The following is a 27,353-nucleotide window of genomic DNA, read 5'->3' on the forward strand; positions in this document are numbered from 1 at the left end:
AGCTTACTGTTCTTCACACTTTAGGGGGACTGGACTGTGGCCTGTGGTGGTAGAAAATTTCCCTGGCATCACTAGGAGTAAACAATGTCCCATCATTGGTATTAGTTACAGAAAAAGTGTCCCATCATTGGTATTAGTGAAAGGAAAACTGCCCAATCATTGGTGGCAGTGGGAGGAATAGCACCCCATCATTGGTATTAGTAGGAGGAATAGTGCCCCATAGTTGGTCTCAGTGGGAGGAATAGTGCCCTATCATTGGTGGCAGTGGGAGGAATTGTGCCCTATCATGGGTATCAGTGGGAGGAATAGTGCCCCATCATAAGTATCAGTGGGAAGAATAGTACCCCATCATTGGTATTAGAGGGAGGAATGATGCCCCATAGTTGGCATCAGTGGGAGGAATAGCACCACATTATTAATATCAGTGGGAGGAATTCTGCCCCATCATGGGTATCAGTGGGAATAACAGTGCCCCATCATTGATAATAGTGGGAGGAATAGTTCCCCATCATTGGTATTAGTGAAAGGAAAACTGCCCAATCATTGGTGGCAGTGGGAGAAATAGTGCCCCATCATTGGTGGCAGTGGGAGGAATAGTGCCCCATCATTGGTATTAGTGGGAGGAATAGTGCCCCATAGTTGGTCACGGGACAGAATTGCGCGGAAATCACAGCAAAACGTACAGTTAAAAATTGCACTAAGCTTGTCACTCAAAAAGGAGCAGGAGGTTCTTTTGGGCAACAAACGTGCACAGGGCAGCACATTCACTTCCATATGTGACACTGATTTCTGCTTTATAAATCACGAATAGGTCTGAATGGAACCTTAATGTCCATATATACAGTACGTTTCTCTCTAACGAATGTGCAGTAAATGTCACATTTGTTTCTTTATATGTCTGCTCTATAGTTTTATAGAAACTAGACAAAAACTTAACTTTTACCGTTAGCCTCAAATTTCTGTACTAAACAAATACGGATAATGCATGTGTATGCGTTGAAATTCCCTTTACCATTATTTTTATGTGAATCTTTAAGCAGCCTCAAGAGTAAAACAAAACTAGGATAATCTAAAAAGCAGCTCCAGGCAACAAATAAAATCAATTCACGACTCAAATTCCACTCATTTCACCTTCAGTCTAAGTTTTAGATAGCAGTACGAGGTAAGCCAGAGATTTTAATGCAAAGTTACTTGAGCAGACGACTGGGTGGTTTCAGCAATCCTTCCTTATAAACTACGGATGAGTAGATTACAGTACAACTCGTGTAAATATTATGTGGCATTGAAAAAATTTATTTTCAGTAACAATCCAACATCTGAATTTTGAGCTTCCCAGCTCCTCACCTTGTTTACGGTTAAGTGGAACTCCATGCATACAATAAAGAAGATTATTTTTTAATTTCACCTTGTTGCTGCCATTTTGTTTTTTTGGATGTCCATACATGAGCAGATGGAGACTGCTGGTCTGACATGGTGATTTAGAGCTTTACCTGGAGAAGCAACACCTTCCCTTTGTCTTGTCTAATATTGGGTACGCCAGGAGGAGGCTGCAGCAATAGAGGTCCCTTAGGTCTTTACCCTTAATCTCCCTGTAGCCAGGTACACAGTCACTCCTTTATCTCAGTTTAGGGGGTATACTTTTCTGATGCTTTATTGTAGAACTTGAACTTGGATAGGAGTAGGGTAACTGGGATACTCCACAGGGCCGTCTTTAATATTGATTGGACGCTGGGCAAACAGTTTCTTGTGCCACCCCCCCCCCCATTAAATTTTGCTCTCCACCTGCTCTGTGATATACAGTATAGCAACTAGACTCAAAATCAGTTTACTGCAGCAGATCAGGCAGCAATTGCAATTGATTGCCGGAGGTTACAGCATATCATTACCACTCACTGACAGGCTGCTAGAGGTTACAGTCCACATTACAGCTCACTGATTAGTTACTAGAGGTTACAGCACATGATTTCTGCTTGCTGATTGGTTGCTACAGGTTTCTGCACATCCTTACCGCTCACTGATTGGTTGCTAGAGGTTACTACAAATCATTACTGGCTGCCTCCTTCCAATATCTTCCAGACACTTTCTCCAAGTTATACGAGACTAGATCCTTAGACGAAAACCGCTCATTTAACTCCAATAACTTTCAGCAAAATAAGCTTTCCCAAGCTCGCCCAGCTGATACCTCTATGAACCAAAGACACATGACATGCTTGCCAAGGGGGCAAACAACCCCCCTAGGCCGTGATTCCCTCCTCAGAGACAAAAAGACTCTGTCACAGGTTTAAGACTATTTATACACCTTCCAAGCACCCATCTGTGTAGTCTCTCACAGAGGTTGACTGAGACAGCGTAAATATTCATGCTGCCCATTTGCCTTGTTTCACACCTACAGTATGTCCCAGAATGACTCAGAAAGTTCTGGAGTAGTCAAACCTGCAGCCTGTGAAACACAGACTTGACCTAAATAATCACACACAGCCACACTGATTACAGTGAGCCAAGATTTAAATTTACCTAAGCTTGCTGAGTGTAATCTGAGACCTGAGTGAATGGAATGGACACACTCTTCTCTACACAATCTTATAGGGAAACATGCACAGCTGAGGCTGTCAATCACTGACAAAGAAAGTCTGATATGTACTTCTTCTACTGGCTCAGACATACCTTGGACACCTATGCTTAAAGCTGAATTCCAGGTATGGCAATATTTACATAGTTACACTGGTCTGACTTAGACCAATGTAAGTATACATGTGTGTTGGCATCATTACTACAGTGTTTGCTGCTAGCTTCCGGCTCCCATACCTTGGGGCTGCCATACTGCTTACATTGCACACAGGTGGTCACCCACTTGGCACGTGCACCAGTCAGAGAACTCTTTCCATTTTTTCAGTGAATGCAAAGTGTTTTCTGATTGGATGAGTTGGACGTTGTGATGTCACATCCCTGTCTCTCCATCTTGTCCAATCAGAGAACGCTTTGCATTCTCCCCACTTGACGGCAGGTGCTTTATGATTGGCCCAACTGTTTCATTGGGCAGGTAAGGAGGCCTATATAAGTTCACCTTTTTGAGATTCCCAAAAGTTGGATGGAGTGGTGAGGGATGGAAGGAGAGGTAAGTATATGCTGGTGGGGAAAGAACGCTTCAGCGACTTGTGCAAAAAAACACAGGTTCACTTTAAACTATTTCTTGTCTGGCTGTTGCTCATCTCTTTAGAATATTCATTTGAAACTCTGAATAAACACATAACAAAAAAAACCTTTAGTTTGCTTTACCGGCTATCAAAGTACAGTGTGAGAGGCATTAAACTACCAGATAAAAAAAAGTAGCCAAATTTGATATATTATTATAATATGTACGCTAAAATATGCTTTATCTTTTCCTTTTGTCACTCTCCTAAATTACGATACAGCACACAGGATAAAAACGCTGAGTGTTCTTCCCTTGTTCAAGCAAAGATGCTTAAGATCAAAATGAGTTTCTTTTCCAGCTATTTTCTGAAATTGCCTCAATAGATGCATTTTATTATAAACTTGATTTTCTCGCCTTAGTGTTTTTTTTTTCTTCCTGCATTACCGTTTGAAAGGATTTTCTAAAGCAGCGCTATTGCTCAGTTCATCAATATATATGTATAAAAATATGGCTTCATATTTGAATGCAAAGTCATTCACTTGCTGTTTACTGCAACTTCTTCTTATTCCTTTTTTTCAGTCAGTAAAATTCCCTTGGAGATAAATATTGGCTATAATTCAAAAAAGTAATACAGTGTACAGGCTTAGATCCAACTAGAGATGGGCAGTACAGGAGGTAGAGAAAACACAGGCAACAGTGTTTTTTTTTTAAACAGTAATGTCCATTTTCTAGACCAGGCTTTCTCAATCTTTTCAACACAGAGGAACCGTTGAAATAACTTTCCATTCTCAGGGAACCCCTTCTAAAAATTACTATATCCGCAACTCATGATACATTAGTGTGATGGTCAGTGGAAATAGTGGTCCTTATACTGATGGTCATTGGGAAGACATTGGGAAGATTTCCCCCTTACAGATAGCTAAAAAGAACAATGGTGTCAGTGGGAACGTATCTGAGAGGCAAAAACTGGTCATTGCAAGGAATCCCAAGCAACCTCTGGAGGAACCCTAGGGTTCCATGGAAGCTTGGTTGAGAATCCTGTTCTAAACTAATAGGATTGTCAAACAAATGGCATGGGAGGTTGGGCACTGCCTTGTGGAATATGTACCAAAGCAAAAAAAAAAATTTAAATTCTGTTTGGTGGGGAGCAGCGATTATATTAATGCTTAAAGGGCAATACTTTTTTCTATTTTTACAACTTCTTTTTATTGACATTTAACCTTGAATATCACAAAAGAGAGCCAATTGGGCATATCCTGGCTCATAAATACAAAAAAAAGAACTTAATGACTTAAATGACTCTTAAAAGCACTCTGATCACCAAAGCTCCCTGAGAATAAACCAGAGTACTATAACTTTTAATGAGTGCATCTCCTGGGATATTGACATCTCGTCTGAAAGCATCACAGCATTACATTACAGACAAATGTGAGTATCGAAAGAGAATCCACTTACTCAAAGGGAAATATTAACATTGCAAAATACCTTTAAATAACATGCCTGGGGGTGCCCTGATTCTGCCTATGAAGTGGTGCATCTGTATGATGTATATAATCTACTACAGCAAAATTTATGTTTACAAAGAAAGACATATGTTCAGGTTGCCAGTGTATAACAGCTCCTACCTGCTTCTATCAGTTAGTAAACAAATGGGCAGGGATTCCCTTGTGTGAGGTTCTCCCTAAAAAACATGAGCTTGATAAGGGTCTGGCATGGATGTCAAGCATCTAATTTCATACCAGACCCTTATTCTGCCTGTAGGATGAAAAAACATGTAAACTGTGAACAGGGGCGGACTGAGAACTCATGGGGCCCCCGGGCAATAGCGGATCATGGGGCCCCTGTGCCCTTGCCCAAACTCAAAAAAGCCTATGAAAAAGGTACCAGGGGCATCTCATGGGGCCCCCTACTGACCCCGGGCCCTCGGGCAGTGCCCGAGTTTCCAAATGGTCAGCCCGCCCCTGACTGTGAACTTCGAAGAGTTGTATAGGAGAGAGCTGCAGATAAACAGGTACAGCTTATGTAGGAAGAATTGTTCCATCTTTGTGTATCACCTGAAGCTAGTCATTTCAGTTGGTATATGTAAGGGTTTACAACCACTGTAACCACTTTCTGACCACCTGCCAGCAATGTACTGTGGATGGGTGGCCTACACAGGCAAAGCAACATACCCGTATGTCACTGCCTGCTTCTGGGTTTTGGGGGGGGCACATGTGCTGTTATTTTAAACAGCGGGAGCATGTCAGCAAGTCCCAGTCAATGATTCATGGTTGAGACCTGCTAATCGGCTGTGTACAATTAAAGCCCAGAGCTCTGTGTTGACAATCAGCACAGAACTGTACAGAGGAAACAATCTCTCTGTTTCAATCAATATACACTTCTTGGGATTTTTCTCAATTTAAAGACATGTAGCAGATTACATTTTGGACAAATTTAGGAAGAAATTTGTTTTTTTAATTTTTTTTTATTAGCTATGTTTTGTAGCAGAAAGTAAAAAATAGTTTTCTTTTCAAAATTTTCTGTCTTTTTTTTGTTTATATTGCAAAAATGAAAAAAACCCAGTGATCAAATACCACCAAAAGACAGATTTATGTGAAAAAAATTTATGAAACGATTTATGTGAAAAAACGTATATAAATTTTGTCTGGGTACAGCGTTGCATGACCGTGAAATTGGCAGTTAAATTAGTTTAGTGATAAATAGCAAAAAATGGCCTGGTCATGAAGTGGATCTTCAGGAGCTTAAGTTGTTAATAAACAGGCGATTACCAGGTTCACTTTAAGTAGCTACATCTTGTATGATAAATATGTCTGGACTGACTTTTACCTACAAAATATTACAACAAGTAATACTGTAACAGGTATGTGGTATACTCTGCTGATGTGTGCAAAAATCTTCAGTAATTTGCAAGCACCATTTTTAATTGTATAAAATTGATGAAACAGCATCATGAAAGTGTTGCCTTCAATATTCCTTAGTGAATGGATCATTTTGTTGGGTATGTGTCTGTGCATGCTGTTATATTTTGTGCATGCATGTAAATTATGTTGAGAGGAGTATTGTATTGCTGTTCATTACAATGTGCTGTATTGTGCTTGTGAAGTTGTTTCTGTAAACCTGCATATGCTGGTCAGTAAAATCTAAACATAGTATTGATTTTTGCCATACTTTGCTTACTAAGTATTTTGTTTGGAGCGGTCTGTTATGTACAGCACGCAATGTATGTTCAGCTCCTCCCAGTATTGGATGCTGAAACAGTAACGGCTTACTCAGCTTTTGTATTAAATATCTGGCTAGTTCCTACATTGACTGTGACTATTATATATGTACACTATATTGCCAAAAGTATTGGTCGGCCTGCCTTTACACGCACATGAACTTTAATGGCCCCCCAGTCTTAGTCCGTAAGGTTCAATATTGAGTTGTCTCACCCTTTGCAGCTATAACAGCTTCAACTCTTCTGGGAAGGCTGTCCACAAGGTTTAGGAGTGTGTCTATGGGAAGGTTTGATCATTCTTCCAGAAGCACATTTATGAGGTCAGGTACTGATGTCGGACAAGAAGGCCTGGCTCACAGTCTCCGCACTAATTCATCCCAAAGCTGTTCTATCGGGTTGAGGTCAGGACTCTGTGCAGGCCAGTTGAGTTCCTCCACCCCAAACTCGCTCATCCATGTCTTTATGGACCTTGCTTTGTGCACTGGTGAGCAATCATGTTGGAACAGGAAGAGGCCATCCCCAAACTGTTCCCACAAAGTTGGGAGCATGAAATTGTCCAATATGTCTTGGTATGCTGACACCTTAAGAGTTCCGTTCACTGAAACTAAGGGGCCAAGCCCAACCCCTGAAAAACAACCCCACACCATAATCCCCCCTCCACCAAACTTTACACTTGGCACAATGCAGTCAGGCAAGTACCGTTCTCATGGCAACCACCAAACCCAGACATGTCCATCGGATTGCCAAACAGAGAAGCGTGATTGGTCACTCCAGAGAGCAGGTCTCCACAGCTCTGCTTTATACCACTGCATACAACACTTTGCATTGCACTTGGTGATGTAAGGCTGGGATGCAGCTGCTCGGCCATGGAAACCTATTCCATGAAGCTCTCTACACGCTGTTGTGCTAATCTGAAGGCCACATGAAGTTTGGAGGTCTTTAGCTACTAATTCTGCAGACAGTTTGCGACTTCTGCGCACTGTGCACTTCAGCATGCGCTGACCCCGCTCTGTCATTTTACATGGCCTACCACTTGGTGGCTGAGTTGCTGTTGTTCCCAGTTGCTTCCACTTTGTTATAATACCACTAACAGTTGACTGTGGAATATTTAGTACCAAGGAAATTTCACGGATGGACTTATTGCACAGGTGGCAACCTATCACGGTACCACGCCTGAATTCACTGAGCTCCTGAGAGCAATCCATTCTTTCACAAATGTTTTTAGAAGCAGTCTGCATGCCTAGGGGCTTGATTTTATACACCTGTGGCCATAGAGATGATTGGAACACCTGAATCCAATGATTTGGATGGGTGACCCAATATTTTTGGCAATATAGTGTACATTTGCTTGTGCTAGTTACATATTTATTTTAAATTGTTCACCTTTACAGAAAAAACTACAAGGTGAACTAACACCTCACCTCACCTCCCCCCCACACCCCAACCCCTTGTCCCTGTTGTACTTAACCCTGAACTATCAGCCGATCAAGTGGTCTGGGGATTTGAAACCCCCGCTCTTCTCCCTCTTTTCCATCATCGCTTCTGGCAGGGGATAGATCAGCAATGGGCAAACTACGGCCCGCGGGCCGTATACGGCCCGGCGGACCTTTTAATCCGGCCCGCGGATGTGGCTGTCAGGATGTGTGTAGGCGGGGCAGCCTGACGAACATGAGGGGAGGGGAGCTAGGCTCCTCTCACAGTCCGCCCTGAAGACCGGAACGGCGCGGGAACACGGCGAGAGGAACGCGCGGAGCAAAGGTAAGTGAATTGACACAGGGGGGACTTGGCTTACTACTTGGGGGGGAATAGTACTGTGGGGGATGAAATACTATATGAGGGATGAATTAATATGGGGGATGAATTAATGTGGGGAATGAATTACTATATGGGGGATGAATTACTATAGGGGGGATGAATTACTATGGGGGATGAATTACTATATGGGGGATGAATTACTATATGGGGGATGAATTACTATGGGGGATGAATTACTATATGGGGATGAATTACTATAGGGGGGATGAATTACTATAGGGGGGATGAATTACTATATGGGGGATGAATTACTATGGGGGATAAATTACTATAGGGGGATGAATTACTATAGGGGGGATGAATTACTATGGGGGATGAATTACTATATGGGGGATGAATTACTATATGGGGGATGAATTACTATGGGGGATGAATTACTATATGGGGGATGAATTACTATATGGGGGATGAATTACTATATGGGAGATGAATTACTATGGGGGATGAATTACTATATGGGGGATGAATTACTATGGGGGATGAATTACTATATGGGGGATGAATTACTATGGGGGATGAATTACTATATCGGGGATGAATTACTATATGGGGGATGAATTACTATATGGGGGATGAATTACTATGGGGGATGAATTACTATAGGGGATGAATTACTATGGGGGATGAATTACTATATGGGGCATTAATTACTATGCTTACTATGGGGGAATATTACTATACTTACTATGGATGACACATACACATCATTCATCTACTCTTGGTCCGGCCCCAGGGTCCAATATATGAACCCATTGCGGCCCTCAAGTCAAAAAGTTTGCCCACCCCTGGGATAGATGGATGCTAATTGGTTAGCAGCAGTCACAGTGACTGTACAATGAGAACCAGGGGGTGTGGAGGGTGTTCAGTGTTAGTTCACAATTAAATTTGTTTCTGTAGAGTTGAACTAACCCTTAAAAGTGTTACTAAACCCACAGTAGTAAAATCTTGTTTATGCAGTAAAGCATGCTTGTTATACTCACTGTGGAACCTAAGGGGTTAATCCTCTTTATTATGTAAAAAGGCTGTTTGATCCTGTCTTCTCTGATCCTCCTCTTCTTCTACTGTCCACAATCAATCTGCTGACAGAACAGAACCTTGGGGGCAAACTGCACATGCTGTTTGCTGTGTATTGCTAGAGAGTTTTTTTGTCTTGGGAGAGTGCATGCGATCAGCACAGGGCCAATCAGCACTGTCCAGACAGAGGTTATGCATCCTCACAGGACAATCAGGAGAGAATGAAAACGCCTCCTACAAGCTTTAGCCAGTGCTCTGCTGGACACTGATAGTAGTCACAAGACTGCTATATAATGCTGATGAGAAAGGTATTTAGCAACTTATATTTACTAAAATATTTGCATTTCCATGTTGTGTGTACTTTGGGAGACCAGACATAGTGAATGCGGGGTTCTGGGTTTAGTAACACTTTAATTGATCCATTACCTTTGAACCCCTTTAAAAGCATTCACTATTGGAGCTTCCCTTCATTTTATTGTGATTATCTTCCAGTCAGTGTGTTTGGGAATTAATGGCTCCAGTCAGTAAACTGTCAGTGCTGTAGATCACTTGAAGTAATTCCGTTTTATTTTCCTAATGAGTAATGAACATTTAGTATTTTGGGGTAATCTGGTGTCTGCAGGGATGTTGACACGTCCATAATGAATTCAGCCAATAAGAACGAGTCTGCCAATACGGACTTTCCCTTCTCTAATTTACAGTATAGTCAGCAGTGAAAACACATCGGCAGATCAATGTCATTTGTTTAAGAATCAGCGCTGTTATACTAGCTGGTAGAAATTAGCCCCAAGTTCCCAATAAAATCCCTCGCATAGGAAATAATTAACACGTTTTACAGTCAGTTTCTCAAAGCATGGTAAGGTTTAGAACACTTAGGATAGGGCTCAGCTGGATTTTAATTGGTGATGCTTTCACTAGCAATAATCCAACCTGCTACCAGTGACCCTAAATATTGGTTTGGAACTGGTACGCCACTGAATGAGAAGGGTGATATCTGCAGCGATGACGAGATATACTTGTTTTACAGCCAGCAATTCCCTTCAAAGAAAAAGTCATCCTAGTAGCTTCAGATCCACTGAATTACTTTTACGGGCAGCGGAAGGGGTGATCCCTCCCCCCACCTTTACAGGCTTCTCCCATCCAATCAGAGAGCCCGGTAAGGATGCAACCAGCAGCATCTGGTTCCCAGGACACAGTGAGAGGGATGTTGTTCCTCCCACTGCGTGACATCAGAAACCAGACATGATGAGGATTTTGTCACTTCCGGTTTTGGTCTCATAACCAAGTCGTTACTTGTACAAGCATTTGATCAAACCGGTCTCAGTTTGATTTGAGGCTTTGGAGACCAGAAGAGAGATCTGGGGTCTCATAGACCCCAGATCTCTTCATAAATAGGACCCACCATGGCCCATGGCTCATACTTGTTCATCCTTTGTGATAGCAAAAACATTGATTAAAATAAAGAGACAGTATAAACGCTTTAAAAAAAATAAATACAAAAATTTAAAGAACCCCTCCCCGTGCTCGCTCTCAAATGCGAATGCGCATATTGGTCCCACATGCACGTGTAAACAACGATCATACAAAACATGGGAGGTATTACCACGAGCATCAGAGCAAGAGTAATAATTCTAGCACCAAACCTCCTGTTTAACTCTAAACTGGTAACTGAATTTAAAGTGTTGCCTATGGAGATTTTTGGGTTCTAAAGTTTGGTGCTGTTCCACTGCCGTATGCAATTGTAAAGCATGACATGTTTGGTATCTATTTAATCAGTGTAACACCATCTTTTATATTTTACCAAAAATTGGGTATTATATTTTGTTTTTGAGCATTAAAGTTCATTAAAGTGCATTTGAAAAACTGCTGGGCAAATATTGTGCGACATAAAAATATGCAACACCCACCATTTTATTCTCTAGGGCCTCTGCTGAAAATATATATATAATGTTTGGGGATTCTAAGTTGTTTTTCTAGCAAATAAATTATGTAGGAAAAGAATGTCAGAATTGGCCTGAACAGGAACTGGTTAATTCTGAGCTCTGGGCACAAACATTTTTTTATTTAAATATAATTCTCAAACTCCACAAAGGGTATAAATGCGCTTTGTGAGAATCAAATGTCTCTGCAAACCCAGATATCAGCCTGAAAAAGTAGCAGTGACACCACTGCGCTGCACATTGACTGTACAGAAAGTAGAGCTGTAGGAGGGACCCAGCAGACTCCACCCACTTCACACTGCCTGTAGGAAACAACAGGAGGGGGCGGAGACAAGACCAGTCACCCTACACAAGGAAATAGAGCAGCAGTGACCTGTCTTTATTACAGACTGTGTCACACTGGATTACTGCACAGATCTGGAAAAACACACAAAGCTCAGCAAGATTCAAGGAAGAATACACACATCTTTTGTATTTGGACAATATTTGCTTATCACAGAGTTTAGCATTAAAGACGTTTTCAAGGAAAGTGCAGTATCTTGCAATCAGTCTTCATAGTGGCAATGACAAGACATGTTTGTATAGAGTGGCACTGCCTGGAATTTTGTATAGGCAATTGTGAATGATTCATGCCAGAGATCATGTAGCGATGGCTAAAGAAACAAATATGTGAATTTTTTGGTGTCTGATTGCAGTGATTACTTGCACACAATTGCAGCATTACAGGACTTTGGGAAAAACAAAGTCATAGTTTTAGTGATTATTTTTGTTGATCTGCAATCAGGCAGCTGAATTGTGATCAAACGGTGGACATTCTAATACTTGCATGTTTGTAAGAAACAGTGAATGAGCTTTAACTTCTTGCCGTCCATGAAATACAGATCTGCGGTGACAAGGAGGGTAGGCTCTAACACCCACATGCTGCACATATGCGTCCAAGGTTTCTCGGCTGAGAGCGCACTCACTGCATGCTTCCAGCACAGTAACCTAGCTATCTCAGACATATCCTGGTCTCTGGTCAAGACTGGGATCCGGTGGTGTGGATTCCTCATCATGTGACCACTGTGACAGGCAACCACTGTAATCACATGACTGAGATGACATGTCCTCCCATCCCCTGGAGTAAAATACCCTTTAAAAGGCCACCAGGAAGGGGCAGAAAGTGGTTAAAATGACCCTTCACTATGCTATTCCAAAGTTCTGAGAGTGTCAAATACCTGCTCCTCTGTGGTTTTTCCTGTTGGCTCATTTATTTTTTTCCATTTTTATTTATTTTTTTATATTTTTTATTTAGAAAGGATAACATCACATCTGACATACATACAGTGACTCCTGATTGGGGAGTGTATATAGCAAGTACTATAGGGCCGCTTTAAAATAAGCCGCACTGACCTATGTAGCTGCAGGAAAGTGTGTTCTACTACTGTACTGTGAATGGTCAGATCAGATCACTTACTGCTTTACGTCCATTAGGTTTAGGTAGAGTTAAAAAATTATTGTAACACACTGCATTAATACTGGTTGCAGGATATTAAGTAAACACAAGATGGCAGTGTTCTATGGTTCAGTTATCCAGACTCTATTGACGCAATGCATTGTTGAACTTGTATGCTGGTAACAGCACTTCTGCACTCAGACCAGAAGGGAACAGACTAAATTTCCCAGAAGAGCTGGCAAAGGGGCGGGAGTATATATATGGAGGAGCCCAGGAACTTTACAGGAAGGAAGTAGATGGTGAAAGGCGGAAGAGGGGTGTGTGAGGGAAAGGCTGTGTGGGACCCCAGAGATCAGGCTGGATCAAAACCTGTCATGGAGAAGGAAAGAAGGACTGCAGACTGCTGGTATCGCTGACGAGCAGGACAGTCAGTCCTGCAGGCAGGTGGATCGTAGTGCTCTTATCTGCATCATTTCTTGACAGAGGGACCAAAAGAACACAGGAGCCCCCCCCCCCCAACTGAGGGACTACCTCTTACGGTGGACAGGCTACAAACCGGATGAGAGGATTCTATAACCCAGATTATCAGAAGTTGCAAGTAACTGTGTTAATTTCAATTGTTCAATTCAGGACATCTTACATCTTACACCACAAATTATCACACTGAGACCCAGACTGCCTAGCCCATTCTATATTATGGCCTACTGTTCTAGTGCCTCACTAAATCCCTGAAAAAGGAGGACTTTGGCTACAGCATGTGCCCCCTGCAGACAGGACTACACAAGTATCTCATTTAAAGCCTCTTCCAGCTTCAAAAGGAACTTGCTTCACTTGGCTAGTTCACCATCTTTAGGGGTTTGACCTCTGCTGAAGTCTGCTTCTGCCCATTTATTCAATTTTAACTAGTTCTAGCCTTCATTCTTTGTGTTAACAGGCCTTACTCAGTTTCAACATCACTCAAAGGGGGAATCTTTCTGTCACTATACCATCTTGAGGAAATCTTGCTCTTACACAAGGAGGGATCTGAACCTTAACGTGCACCAACTAGGACCCCATCAAGCTCGCAGAAGATTTGTCACCATTCTTTAAAGAGATACAAAAGGGGACACTACTGCTTATATGAAAAGTATTCATCTCAAGAGTTAAACCCAGTTACGAGCAGCTGAGAACCCAAAAGTGAGTTAGCCTGACATCTTGATAGTTCACTTCAGCTCACTTGGGGAGAGATATCTCAGAAAGTGGAATTGATGTTTAAATTCTGATCCTGCAGGACACTTGCTTAAAGTGATACTGCGCTTTATTACTTTGTTGAACCATTTAGCACTGATCACTGTATTAGTGTCACTGGGGATGTCAGTGGCAGTTAGTCAGTTCCCCCCCAGTGTCAGAATGCCCGCTGCAGTCCCACTATAAGTCACTGATCGCTGCCATTGCCAGTATAAAAAAAAATTCCAGTATATATACCACCATTTGTAGATGCTAAAACTATCACATAAACCAATTAATTTGCATGTATTTTTTGTCTTTATTGGACATCTACTGCCATCCTTCTTGTGCTTGCACTCTTTATATTCTGACCTCAAAACAATCAGAATAGTTATCCACTTAACCACTTGCCCTCCAGAGGATTTATTCCCCTTCCTGACTAGGCCACTTTTTCAATACAACGCTGCGTTACTTTAACTGACAATTGCGTGGTCATGCAACGCTTCACATAATGAAATTTATGTCCTTTTTTCCCACAAATAGAGCTTTCTTTTGGTGGTATTTGATCACCTCTGCGGTTTTTATTTTTTGCAACCGACAATCTTGAAAAAAAATATAATTTTGACTTTTTGCTATAAAACATATCCAATAAAAAAAATTTAAAACATCAAATTTTTTTATAAATTTAAGCCAAAATGTATTCTGCTACATGTCTTTGCTAAAAAAAAAAATCCCAATATGTGTAAATTAATTGGTTTACATGAAAATTTTAGCATCTACAAATTAAGGTATATATACTGGATTTTTTTTTTTTATACTGGTAATGACGGCGATCAGCAACTTATAGCGGACTGCAGGACTGTGGCGGGCATTCTGACACTGGGGGGGAACTGACTAACTGCCACTGACATCCCCAGTGACACTAATACAGTGATCAGTGCTAATAAAAAGCACTGACGCTGTACTAATGACTCTGGGCAGGATGGGGTTAACATCTGGGGTGATCAAAGGGTTAACTGTGTGCGGTGTGTGTTTTATTACAGAGCGGTCAGTATATCTGCTTGCCCGTACATCCTGTATGGGCAAACAGATATACTAACAGGTCTACAGGAGACCTGCAAGGCACCAGTGATCTGAAGATCACTGGTGCAATGTTTTAGAGGCTCCTGCAACCAAAAATAATAAATGCCCATTTTTTTACTTGCAAAAAATATGCATTTTATAATTTTGGTCAAAAGGTGAACTTATCCTTTAAAGCAAAACATTTTGGCTGAAAAGCTACTGGGGTAAACCCAACTTTACTCTAGTATGGTTGCTGCTAACCTTGGTTATCCTACACTTTTGTTTTCATCCTTTGGAACTCATCTAACAGCAAGGGCGGACTGACAACTGATCGGGCCCCCAGGCAATAGGGGATCATGGGGCCCCTGTGTCCTTGTCCAAACTTAAAAAAGCCTATGAAAAAGGTACCAGGGGCATCTCATGGGGCCCCCTACTGACCCCAGGCCCTTGGGCAGTGCCCAAGTTTCCAAATGGTCAGTCTGCCCCTGTCTAACAGATTTCAAGCTAAGCTCCAGCTGGAAAGCAAAGACTACTGCATGGAAGCCATGTTCAACAATGCTCTTCTTTCTTTTGAAGTCCATATTTGATAGCAATTTTTGCCAACAAGCATGTCCTGTAATCTCCCTGTGTAGGGCAACCTCTGTGTATTATGACCAACCATAACGCCCTATGGAGATCATCTCACAGCCATGTTTCCTCCCCATTGTAGTTTAGGAAATAAAGCAGTGATGTGCTTAAAGCGGAGTTCCACTCACCCTGTCAAAAAATAAAAGTCAGCAGCTCTAAAACTCTAGCTGCTGACTTTTAAAAAACAGCCACTTACAAGTCCCTTGGTCCCGCGGTGTGTCCCCCGCAGCCTGTTTCACCGGCCGTCCTGTATTCCAGGAGACCGGCATCTTCAGTGTGGGCACCCGGCTGCGACAGCTTGTGGCTTCACAGCAGGGTACCTACTGCGCATGCGTGAATAGCGCTGCACTTCATGAAAGGTCCTGTAGTCTTCTGGATCTGTCACGTGTCCCAAAAGACTACAGGGAGGGAGGACACCTTTCGCTTCCGGTCGCCTAGGCGATCAGGCTGGAAGTGGGAGCGGGTACCTGTCAAATTCGGGTACCGCTCCCCCCCTGCCCCCCAAAGGTGCCAATCCTTAATGGGGAGCGGGGGAGCAGTCCTTAAAGCGGAACTTCCCCTTTTGGGTGGAGCTCCGCTTTAAGTCAAGTTTCCTTCAGTAGTCAGTTACGATGTGCACAGCAGGTTGTTGACCACTACAACTATGGAACTATTTTAATGAAGGCCACTCCTCAGGCACCACCAACATACACACCCACAACGTCATTGCGTTTCCCATTAAATAATGGGAATTACAGTTATAGTATACCCCAGGTAAAGACGTCAGATGTGACATGCAGCACCTCTACCGGTCCTCCCCCAGGCAGGGTCAGGAGGCAGAAAAAGCATGATTATTGAAAAAGTAAAACACAAATTTTAAACTGCTATAGCGTTTTTGATGTGCATGGGGACAGGGAGCTAGGAGTGTAGAGTTGGATAGATTCTGGTATTCACCTTTAATCATTTGGTTGGTGTTATAGCTTACACCAGCCCTGAAGTATGATTGTGTTTTACTGAAACAATCCATACAAGCTCTGTGTGTTACAGTTGGTTAGGTTCTGATATGATACATGTACCAGCAAGAATAGAAAAGTTATTACACGCTAAAATACATTTTGTGTGCTACAGTATGTATTAAAAGAAGCCCAGTAACCAACCTAAAAAAGTAGGTAAATTGCAGAAAAATAATGTACTTGCTTCGTTTTTCTTTCAGTAAACACTTTTTATCTACTTGCATTGTGCCCCTGAGCTTGCTAGGGAATTTTGACCATTTCAGGAGACAGTTTTCTAGCACAGCCCTCTCTCTCTTTGCATGTCATAGCCCTCTCCCCCCTCCCTTTACCTCCCTATATAACCTTTTATTTAGATGCCAGGAGAGGAGCCAAGGGGAATACTATAGAGTGTCATTTGAGCAACAGCTCTACGTCTGCTGGGGCTATTGATATCATATCCAAGATGGCGGTGTCCAGCACCAGTCTCAGTGCTTTTAGATTGTCTGTAATCTTATGGAAAGATTGCTGCTGAAATGAATGGTCTGGCAATGGGATCTCCATAACTTTCTATAGACTTACACTGTTGCAATGCAGTTAAAGGTAATAAGTTATCGCTGCATTTTTATTAATGACTATTAACACTGGATTTCCAGGTCCTCAGATGAAGGCTGGTACCTGTATGCAGACAGCTCCAACGGTGAATTTGGGCACATGGCTCACATCATGACTCCTCTTATTTCTCGCACTGGACCAAAATGCAAGCTAACATTCTGGACCTATATGGATGGAGCAACTGTGGGCTCATTGCAGGTAAGCCCAGCAGCTGAATTAAAGATAATATTTAAGTATATTATGTAGTTGTATTATTGTTTAAAAACATATACTGTATATGTACAGTGTATTATACGTTTTTAATGTCTTTTTTATTCTTAATGGTCAGGATTCAGCAAGTATAAACTTTTAAAATAAACTGTACATACTTTCATTCTTTTTCAGTAGATGGAGCTCTAGGCTACTTTTCAGACTAGCATTACCTTCTTTGCACTAAAAATGCCTGCTGTTTACAGACCTATGTACACAAACAATTGAATGAGCCAGAGCAGTGAGTCCTCCCACTTCCATTCCATGCTTACTGCTAGCACAGACCACTGAGTATGTTGTATCACAGTTATGTGATAATTTATGTTTTGGGGGTCTATTTTTGAGATGTGCAAAGAGAGATCACACAAACACTTGCAGGTAAAATCAAACTGTATATAACTAGAGATGAGCGAATCGAACCAGGCGAACCGGAATTCGAGTCGAATTTCAGGAAATATTCGATTCGCGTCGAATCCGAAATTTTGCCTACTTTGGGTGCGCGAATCGAATATTTCCCGATCAGCCGGCAAAAGTGTCCCTGCAGTGAGCTCCGCTATTTCTGACAGTTCTCTGACAGAAGGAACACATGTTTAGCGGTTGAAACATTGTATCTATTAGTTTCCATTTAGGATACAGATGTTTCAACCGCTGTACATGTGAAGAAGCTGTCAGAGAACTGTCAGAAATAGAGGAACTCTGCACATACACTTTTTGCCGGCTTGGAATTATTCTTATTTTCATCCTACTTCTTCTTCTTCTTCATCCTCATCCTCATCCTCTTCTTCTGAGGATGAGGATGAAGAAGAAGAAGAAGAAGAAGAAGTAGGATGAAAATAAGAATAATTCCAAGCCGGCAAAAAGTGTATGTGCAGAGTTCCTCTATTCTGCAGATACACTTAGAGGAGCTCTGCAGTTACACTTAGAGGAGCTCTGCACATACACTTTTTGCCGGCTTGGAATTAATCTTATTTTCATCCTACTTCTTCTTCTTCTTCTTCATCCTCATCCTCATCCTCAGAAGAAGAAGAAGAGGATGAGGATGAAGAAGAAGAAGAAGAAGTAGGATGAAAATAAGAATAATTCCAAGCCGGCAAAAAGTGTATGTGCAGAGTTCCTCTATTCTGCAGATACACTTAGAGGAGCTCTGCACATACACTTTTTGCCGGCTTGGAATTAATCTTATTTTCATCCTACTTCTTCTTCATCCTCATCCTCATCCTCAGAAGAAGAAGAAGAGGATGAGGATGAAGAAGAAGAAGAAGAAGTAGGATGAAAATAAGAATAATTCCAAGCCGGCAAAAAGTGTATGTGCAGAGCTCCTCTAAGTGTATCTGCAGAGCTCCTCTAAGTGTATCTGCAGAATAGAGGAACTCTGCACATACACTTTTTGCCGGAAACCGCTGTATGGAGTGAATGTCCCAGAACTGTCAGAAATAGACTATTTCTGACAGTTCTGGGACATTCCTTCCATACAGCGGTTGAAACATTGTATCTATTTGTTTCCATAAATGGATCCATTTATGGAAACAAATAGATACAATGTTTCAACCGCTGTATGGAAGGAATGTCCCAGAACTGTTAGAAATAGTCTATTTCTGACAGTTCTATGACATTCCCTCCATACAGCGGTTGAAACCGCTGTATGGAGTGAATGTCCCAGAACTGTCAGAAATAGACTATTTCTGACAGTTCTGGGACATTCACTCCATACAGCGGTTGAAACATTGTATCTATTTTTTTCCATAAATGACATTCTGCAAATACACTTAGAGGAGCGCTGCAGATACACTTTTTGCCAGCTTGGAATTAATCTTATTTTCATCCTACTTCTTCTTCATCTTCTTCTTCTTCATCCTCATCCTCATAAGAAGAAGAAGAGGATGAGGATGAAGAAGAAGTAGGATGAAAATAAGAATAATTCCAAGCCGGCAAAAAGTGTATCTGCAGTGCTCCTCTAAGTGTATCTGCAGAATGTCATTTATGGAAAAAAATAGATACAATGTTTCAACCGCTGTATGGAGTGAATGTTCCATAACTGTCAGAAATAGACTATTTATGACAGTTCTGGGACATTCACTCCATACAGCGGTTGAAACCGCTGTATGGAGGGAATGTCATAGAACTGTCAGAAATAGACTATTTCTGACAGTTCTGGGACACTCACTCCATACAGCGGTTGAAACATTGTATCTATTTGTTTCCATTTGTTTTCATCTCCAAGGGCATTTAAATTAAAGGTACAGTGTTCTGCACTAATTTAAAGGCTCTCTGAAGCCTAGAAACCCTTTTAATAAGTTAAATTCGTAGCGAATTAATTCGCATCGAATCGAATTTCATACTGGAATTCGCCGAATCAGCCGAATCGAATTTTTGAGAAATTCGCTCATCTCTATATATAACATTTAATTAAGTAATGACAGATAAAGACAACACATGTAATACTATTAGAAAACTGTAACAAGAAACTTAGCTATGGATGCCTTTCACCAAGGAGTCCTGCCTGTTTTCCAACATCTTGGCAGATGATCAGACCAGACGCATGTGTGTAGCAGCCCTGGTGAGAGACTACCGTAGCTTGTTCCAGTTTTTGGCTATGGTATATACAGAAATAATTAGTAGTAAATTCCAATCATAACCCTTGGAAAGTAGTATTTCCTTTTAGGGAAGATAACACACATTCCTGAAAGGGCTTGAGCCTCGATTATGGAAAAAGTGCACTTTCTCCACCAGTGTATAAACATTGAATGAGAGAGAGAGAGAGAGAGAGAGAGAGCCTCATGGCAAATGGCACCTTCTGTGCTGGGTGCAGCTGTCAAACCTTGCTGTCATGACAGCCTTGATCCCCACCAAAAACAAGGAAGCAGAGTCATTCCCAATCATGTGATCACTGTGATAGCAAGGGCAAGCTGGTCTCAACTTTCAGAGGTCACTGCAGCTTGCAGTGTACCTCTGTTTATTACTGTTACTGTCTGACACAATTTTAATATTAAAACAATGCACCAAATGAAATTCATGTTTGGTCTTAATACATTTAAAATGTATTTGTTGTAAGTGCCCTGGTTGGGTGAGCTTCCCCACTGGGCTTGTTTTTACTGCTTTTACAAGTTCTGCAATACATCATTTTCTGCAATCTGGAATTCTGTGTGCTCTCTGCCGCTGTACCACACTGCGCCTACCCAACAGGTAGGCTGGTTGTACACAAGTCGATCTATTGCTCGGCTTGTGTGCAATCAGCCTGCCCAAACATATAGGTAGACATCCTTGCCATCAGAATACAATGATCAGTGTTGCTGGCTATAGCCAGCGGCACTGATCGTTCAGGTAAAAACAAACAAGCTGGTTCAATCGACTTGTGAACAACCAGCCTGTCCATTTTTTCACAAACGATCAGTGCCACCTGCTATAGCTGGCAACATTGATCTTTGCATTCTGATTGGAAGGAATTCTCCCTGCTATCAGAATACAATACCACATTGGGAGGGATTTCCCAATCAACTTCGAATGTGTGGATGGGGGAATTGGCTATTTTTTTTTCATTCAACCCACTGGTTGAACAAAAAAAAATGAAACATGTATGGCCACCCTTGAACTTACAAGGATGGTGTCTTATCTTATCTCCCCTTTCTCCTTCATGGCAGCCTGTGAACGTCCGCACTGTAAAGCTTCTGTAAGCCTTCCTCTCTAACATAGCCAAGACATATAAACAAGGCCTGGAAAGGCATACATTTTATTTACAGAAAGTAACATATAGGGTAGCACAGTGGCTAAATGGTTAGCACTTCCACCTGGCAGTACTAGGGTCATCAGTTCAAATCCCAACCATGGCACCACCTACCTGGAGTTTGCATGTTCTTCCTGTGCCTGCATGGGCTTCCTCGGGGTAATCCGGTTTCCTCCCACACTCCAAAGACATGCTGGGAGGTTAATTGGCTCCTGTCTAAATTGGCCCTAGTATGTGTATGTGTGAATGTGAGTTAGGGACCTTGGATTGCACACCCCTTGAGGGTTAGGGACTGATTTGAATGTACAATATACTGTTGCAAGAAAAAGTATGTGAACCCCTTGGGATTACGTGGAGTTTTGCATGAATTGGGCATAAAATGTGCTCTGAACGTCATCTAAGTCACAACAATAGAAGAACACAGTCTGCTGAACATAATACTACACAAACATTAGATGTTGCCATGGTTTAATTGCACATAACATGTAAACATTCACAGTGCAGGGAGGAAAAAGTATGTGAACCTTTGGACTTAATAACTGGTTGACCCTCCTTTGGCAGCAATAACCTCAACCAAACGTTTCCTGTAGTTGCAGATCAGACCCGCACAACGATCTGGAGTAATTTTGGACCACTCCTCTTCACAAAACTGTTTCAGTGTAGCAATATTCTTGGGATGTCTGGTCTGAATCGCTCTCTTAAGGTCATGCCACAGCATTTCAATCGGGTTGAGGTCAGGACTCTGACTGGGCCACTCCAGAAGGCGTATTCTGTGCTGTTGCAGCCATTGTTTTGTTGAATTACTTGTATGCTTTGGGTCATTGTCCTGTTGCATCACCCATCCTCTGCAGAGCTTCAGTTGGCGGACAGATGGTCGTACGTTTTCCTGCAAAATGTCTTGATAAAGTCTGGAATTCATTTTCCCATCAATGACAGCAATCCGTCCAGGCCCTGAGGCAGCAAAGCAGCCCCAAACCATGATGCTCCCTCAGCCATGTTTTACAGTGGGGATGAGGTTTTGATGTTGGTGTGCTGTGCCTTTTTTTCTCCACACATAGTGTTGTGTGTTCTTCCCAAACAACTCAATCTTGGTTTCATCTGTCCACAGTATATTTAGCCAGTAGTGCTGTGGAACATCCAGGTGCTCTTTTGCAAACTTCAAACGTGCTGCAATATTCTTTTTGGACAGCAATGGCTTCCTCCGTGGTGTCCTCCCATGTACTCCATTCTTGTTTAATGTTTTCCTTATTGTAGATGTGTCAACAAAAATGTTAGCATGTGCCAGAGATTTCTGTAGGTCTTTAGCTGACACTCTGGGATTCTTCTTTACCTCATGCAGCATTCTGCGCTGTGCTCTTTCAGTCATTTTTACAGGACGACCACGCCTAGGGAGAGTAGCAACAGTGCTAAACTTTCTCCATTTGTAGACAGTCTGTCTTACCGTGGACACATGAACATCAAGGCTTTTGAAGATACTTTTGTAACCCTCTCCAGCTTCATGCAAGTCAACAATTCTTGATCGTAGGTCTTCTGAGAGCTCTTTTCTGTGAGGCATGGTTCACATCAGATAGTGCTTCTTGAAACCAGTAAACCCAAAACAGGTGTGTGTTTTTTAAGGGCAGGACAGCTGTCAGCAACACATCCAATATCATCACACTGATAGGAGTCAAGGTTGGCTCACTCCTGGCTCCAATTAGCTCTGGGAGAAGTCATTAAGCTAGGGCCTCACATACTTTTTCCTCCCTGCACTGTGAATGTTTACATGTTATGTGCAATTAAACCATGGCAACATCTAATGTTTGTGTAGTATTATGTTCAGCAGACTGTGTTCTTCTATTGTTGTGACTTAGATGACGTTCAGAGCACATTTTATGCCCAATTCATGCAAAACTCCACGTAATCCCAAGGGGTTCACATACTTTTTCTTGCAACTGTATTTGTAAAGCACTGTGTTAATTGATGGCGCTATATACGTACCTGAAATAAATAAATAAAAATATAGTGTCTGAAGGGGGAGAGTTTTCAGTAAGGGCTTCAACAAAATGGTGGCTAGAAGAAACAGGAGCAATTCTGGAGGCAATTTACAGTGCACACTTCATTTGGTAGCATAATTATTAACGTGGAATGTATCTTCTTTTGTTAAAGAACATTAATTGTTATTTAACTGTTTTGGTTAAAGTTCCACTTTAAGTGGGATAAATATTTATAATGCCAGATTTCAGCAGCTCCTGAAATGCATTGGCTTAAATTATGAGGAAAAAAAAATGTTTTTAGACTTTTAGGAAACATCTAAGGCCAGTTCACTGTTATAGTTGCTGTTTCGGATAACTAGACAGTGTTTAGAGAATCCTGACTTGTTAGGCTGGGAGCACAGGTGGTCTCCAAACTATTCCCCCAAAAAAGTGAATAATGAAAAATGTTTAAATAAAGTACGAATAAAAAAAAAATTACAAATGGTAATAACCACACTTGGAAGGAATAGAAAACAATACATGGAATAGAGAGCATGTGACTCTAGTGGGAACTGGCTTGCACAGGGTAATGCATGTCATTCCTTTTACGCAAACATTTTATATAACATATTCTTAGATAGAGTTCAGTCAGGTAGGCTTGAGGATAATCTCCTTTTGATTCTAACTGTTACGGAGAGGAAGCAACCTTTATATTTTGCTTTACTCTACAATGAACTTTGGCAGGTGTAATTTCACACCGTCTAAAACCTGGGCAGTAATCAGCACATAAATAGCGATTACAGTCCTAATGAGAGCGAGACAAAACCCACACACTAATTATGTTACATTTCTGCACATATGTTGTGATAGTCCAAGGTTGCAGCAATTACAATAGTGAAATTATGCATTAAGGTGTACGGTAAAAATTGCTGCATGCTGATTCATGTTCCTCTATCTATGTAGGGCTATGAATATCATCTTCTGTGGTTACAAACTAACCTTCAATAACAATTCAATGTCATTTTTCTGTGTACTTATATCCCATGAAAGCAATGCAACAGCTGGCAGAAGACTATGCATAATAACGGTGATAATAATTATGATAATAATAATCGATGTCTCAATAGAAGGCAAATGAATGACAGATGGTAATCTAAATTATAATGCACATGATAATCACTGTTAATAAATGATATTAAATTATTGTCCCAAAAAAAATAATGAAGTGCACAGTTAAAATTTGTAGGTAGAAACTGTTTTACCTATCAAAAGATTTTTAAAGTAATGTTCATTGTGATTAGGATTGAGTGAAATGTAGCTGTAATGTCCAGGTAATTTTGGTGAAAACTGGGAGATTTTGGCAAAATGTTAATGATTTGGAAACATTTATTTGAAAATTTAAATGATACTACTCGGCACTTTTACCACCTTCGTGCCCAGGCTAATTTTTACCTTTCAGCGCTGTCGCACTTTGAATGAAATTGCGCGGTCATGCAACAATGTACCCATATAAACTTTTTAAAAAATTTTCCACACAAATAGAGATTTCTTTTGATGGTATTACATCACCACTTTTTAATTTTTGCGTTATAATTGGAAAAACGCTGAACATTTTGAAAAAATGCGTTTTTCTTTGTTTCTGTTATAAAAGTTTGCAAATAAATAATCTTTGTATACAAATTTAGGCCAAAATGTATTCTGCTACATTTCTAGGGTGAAAATAACCCAAATTATTATTTAATATTTAGTTGGTAGCACAGTTATAGAATCCACAAACTACAGTATATATCTAAAAATCGATAATTCTGATGTACTATCTCATTTCTTGAGGCCCCAAAATTCCAGGACAGTACAAATACCTCCCAAATGACTACTTTTCGGAAGTAGACAGCCTGAGGTATTTAGTAAGAGGGATACCGTGTTTTTTGAAGTTGTCATTTTTTGTCATAATTTTGTGGAAAATGAAGAAATGAAAAAAAAAAATTCCACAATTCTTTTTTTTCAACATTCTGTCACCAATGCAGTATAGCGTCATCATATAACTGGTAACTGGAGTGGTGTTGATCAGAGACACTGACTGGCGACAGTATGTAAAAAAAAGGAATAATAATAATTTAAAAAAATGTTTTTAAATTAAAAACATATTTTTAAACATTATTTATTACATTTTAAAATAAATATGATTTTTTTTCTAGTCCTGTGACCAGAGCAATACAATGTTACCATACTAACATTTTACTACTCTTTTCAAGTCATCAGGATTTATTTATTTTTTTACTCATTATGATAGCTTATACCAGTGAATTTCATTGGTATAAGCAAGCATATGTACTGAATGAAACTGATTCATTCAGTAGCTTTTGTTGTGATCAGCTGTAATTGGCCACAGTGATCACGTGATACATATGGGCTGTGATTGGCCCAGTCTGTGCATGTGACCACTGTGACCAATCACAGCTATCAGAAAAGTTGTAAGCAATAAATGGTATTAAAGGAAGCCATTCATTGTTTACAACTGTCATGTGATCTGCTGTGATTGGTCACATGGATCACATGACACTGGCAGTGGGCTGGTGTAGTGATCTGTCATCGACACAGTCGGTGACAGATCGTGCCGGAGTGCGGCCTGTGGGGCGCGCACAAGGCGTGATCCTGGGATGACGTCCCCCCAGGATAATAGGGATCCCACTCGGCTGTCATCTTACATTAGGCAAGGCGGGAAGGTGTTAAGGCCTCATATACACTTTAGGAGCTTTTGGCCTTTTTTGCTAAAGCCCCTGAACCCAACTCACTAAAAGCCTATGTGTACATGTCCACATAGGCTTTTACCAGAGTTTAGCAGCAGCTTAGGGGTAGTTAAACACTCCTCTCATTCTCATCTGTTGAAAAATTGCGTTCAGGAGAGGAACGTTTTGGCCAAAAAATGGCAAACATGGCAAAAGTGCAAGATGCGTTTAGAGCTTGGGCATTTATTTATTTTAATGTCAAGTACTCTGGCCAATTAAATTAATAAGCGCCCAAGCGCTTAATACGGGTAAATGCGGTACCACATTTACATGCGTTTTTGCTGCATTTAGAGTTCTGCTGCCAGTAGAGATAACATATATGGCAGTTCCTGTGTACATGTAGCCTTAAGGATACAATGAACTTTAAAGCAGAACTAAACTCTTTCAATCAGCATTAACTATTTTTAATCCTTCTGCTGCTAGCAATAATAAATAGATAGGAAGGTATATTATATTTACTTGTTTTAAACTTTTTTTTCTATATTTCTCCAGTTGCTTCCTGGTGTCTGGCCTAGGCCAAAATGATGTCATACATCCCAGGAGTCTTCTTATTTTTCTTTCATCTGGAGGAGGGGAGGAGGGGTTTTCTCAGCTAAGTACCCGCTCCTGCATGTGTGCCTGAGCTAAGGACAGATGGATTCCAGAAAGTAAATGCTACATGAATCATCTGCCCTTACTCAAGATGGCCACAGCTTGAGATGCTGAGAGGTAAGTGATTTCTCAACAAAATAAAGCATGGAGACATGGATGGATGGGTGTGTTTGCTTTGATATTAAAAATGAATTAAATAGCGTTTTTGGTGCTTGTTCCACTTTAAGGGCTGGTTCATGCCAGAACAAGGTGCGGAAAAGGCATATTCCCATACCACACTGGGATGCACTACCCTTGCAATCTGCTGGTGGTGGCAACGTATTGATAATGGCACCCCAGATACAGATCACAGATACAGTGAATTTGCAGGTACCAACTTTTTATGGTACTGCAGTACCTCACGTTTTGGGGCAGAGCGTTTTTAAAAGTAGTGCATGCACTACTTTGTCTGCATCCTGGTGTGATTTGCAGCCCATTTAGATTAATGGGCTGCAAAATTGCAACACACGGGAATTGTATGGGAAACCTTTGTGTTCCAGTGTGATCCCAGTGTGAACCAACCCTAACTGGCTCCTATGGTTTCACCTATCATGGACTTGTTCTTTTGCTAAAAATCAGCATCTTATTAGCCTCATTATTTAATGTTTCTTAACAGGAAGAAAAAACAGACAATGCAATAGCAAAGAAAAAAAATACACAAATGATGATCAAATAAGCTAAAAAATACATAAATACTAAATTTAATAAACTAAACCACCCTAAACACACTCTTCAAGAAATACATACACAGACATCAACAATGCTTTCATTGTGGAACCATCTTTGATTAGCGATCATCCAGTCCCAACGTTCACTTCCTGGACTGAGATGATGGCTCATGTAAATCATGGTACCTATGCAGTTTTTGACATTGTTCCCAATGGTCTGACACAGATCAGCCCCTGTGGTGCAGTCTCTCACCTTGTGACCTGTCTGCGAAAAGCAGCTCAGCTGGTGCTCAAGTGCTGCTATATAGAAAAAAA

The 27,353-nt window shown here is 41.1% G+C and overlaps 1 protein-coding gene across 1 annotated transcript in view; it reads left to right on the top strand.

Annotated features, from left to right (window-relative positions):
* The window catches only part of MALRD1 (MAM and LDL receptor class A domain containing 1), a 464,614-nt gene that overhangs the window by 208,724 nt on the left and 228,537 nt on the right, over window positions 1-27,353 (top strand). Inside the window, exon 19 of the mRNA XM_089693696.1 lies at window positions 17,074-17,230. Within this exon, the coding sequence (XP_089549822.1) occupies window positions 17,074-17,230 (157 nt within the window). The remainder of the gene's footprint in view (window positions 1-17,073; window positions 17,231-27,353) is intronic.

Source organism: Staurois parvus, unplaced genomic scaffold (assembly GCF_062004578.1).
Source record: "Staurois parvus isolate SC_StPar_1 unplaced genomic scaffold, SC_StPar_1.0 ptg000636l, whole genome shotgun sequence".
NCBI lineage: Eukaryota > Metazoa > Chordata > Amphibia > Anura > Ranidae > Staurois > Staurois parvus.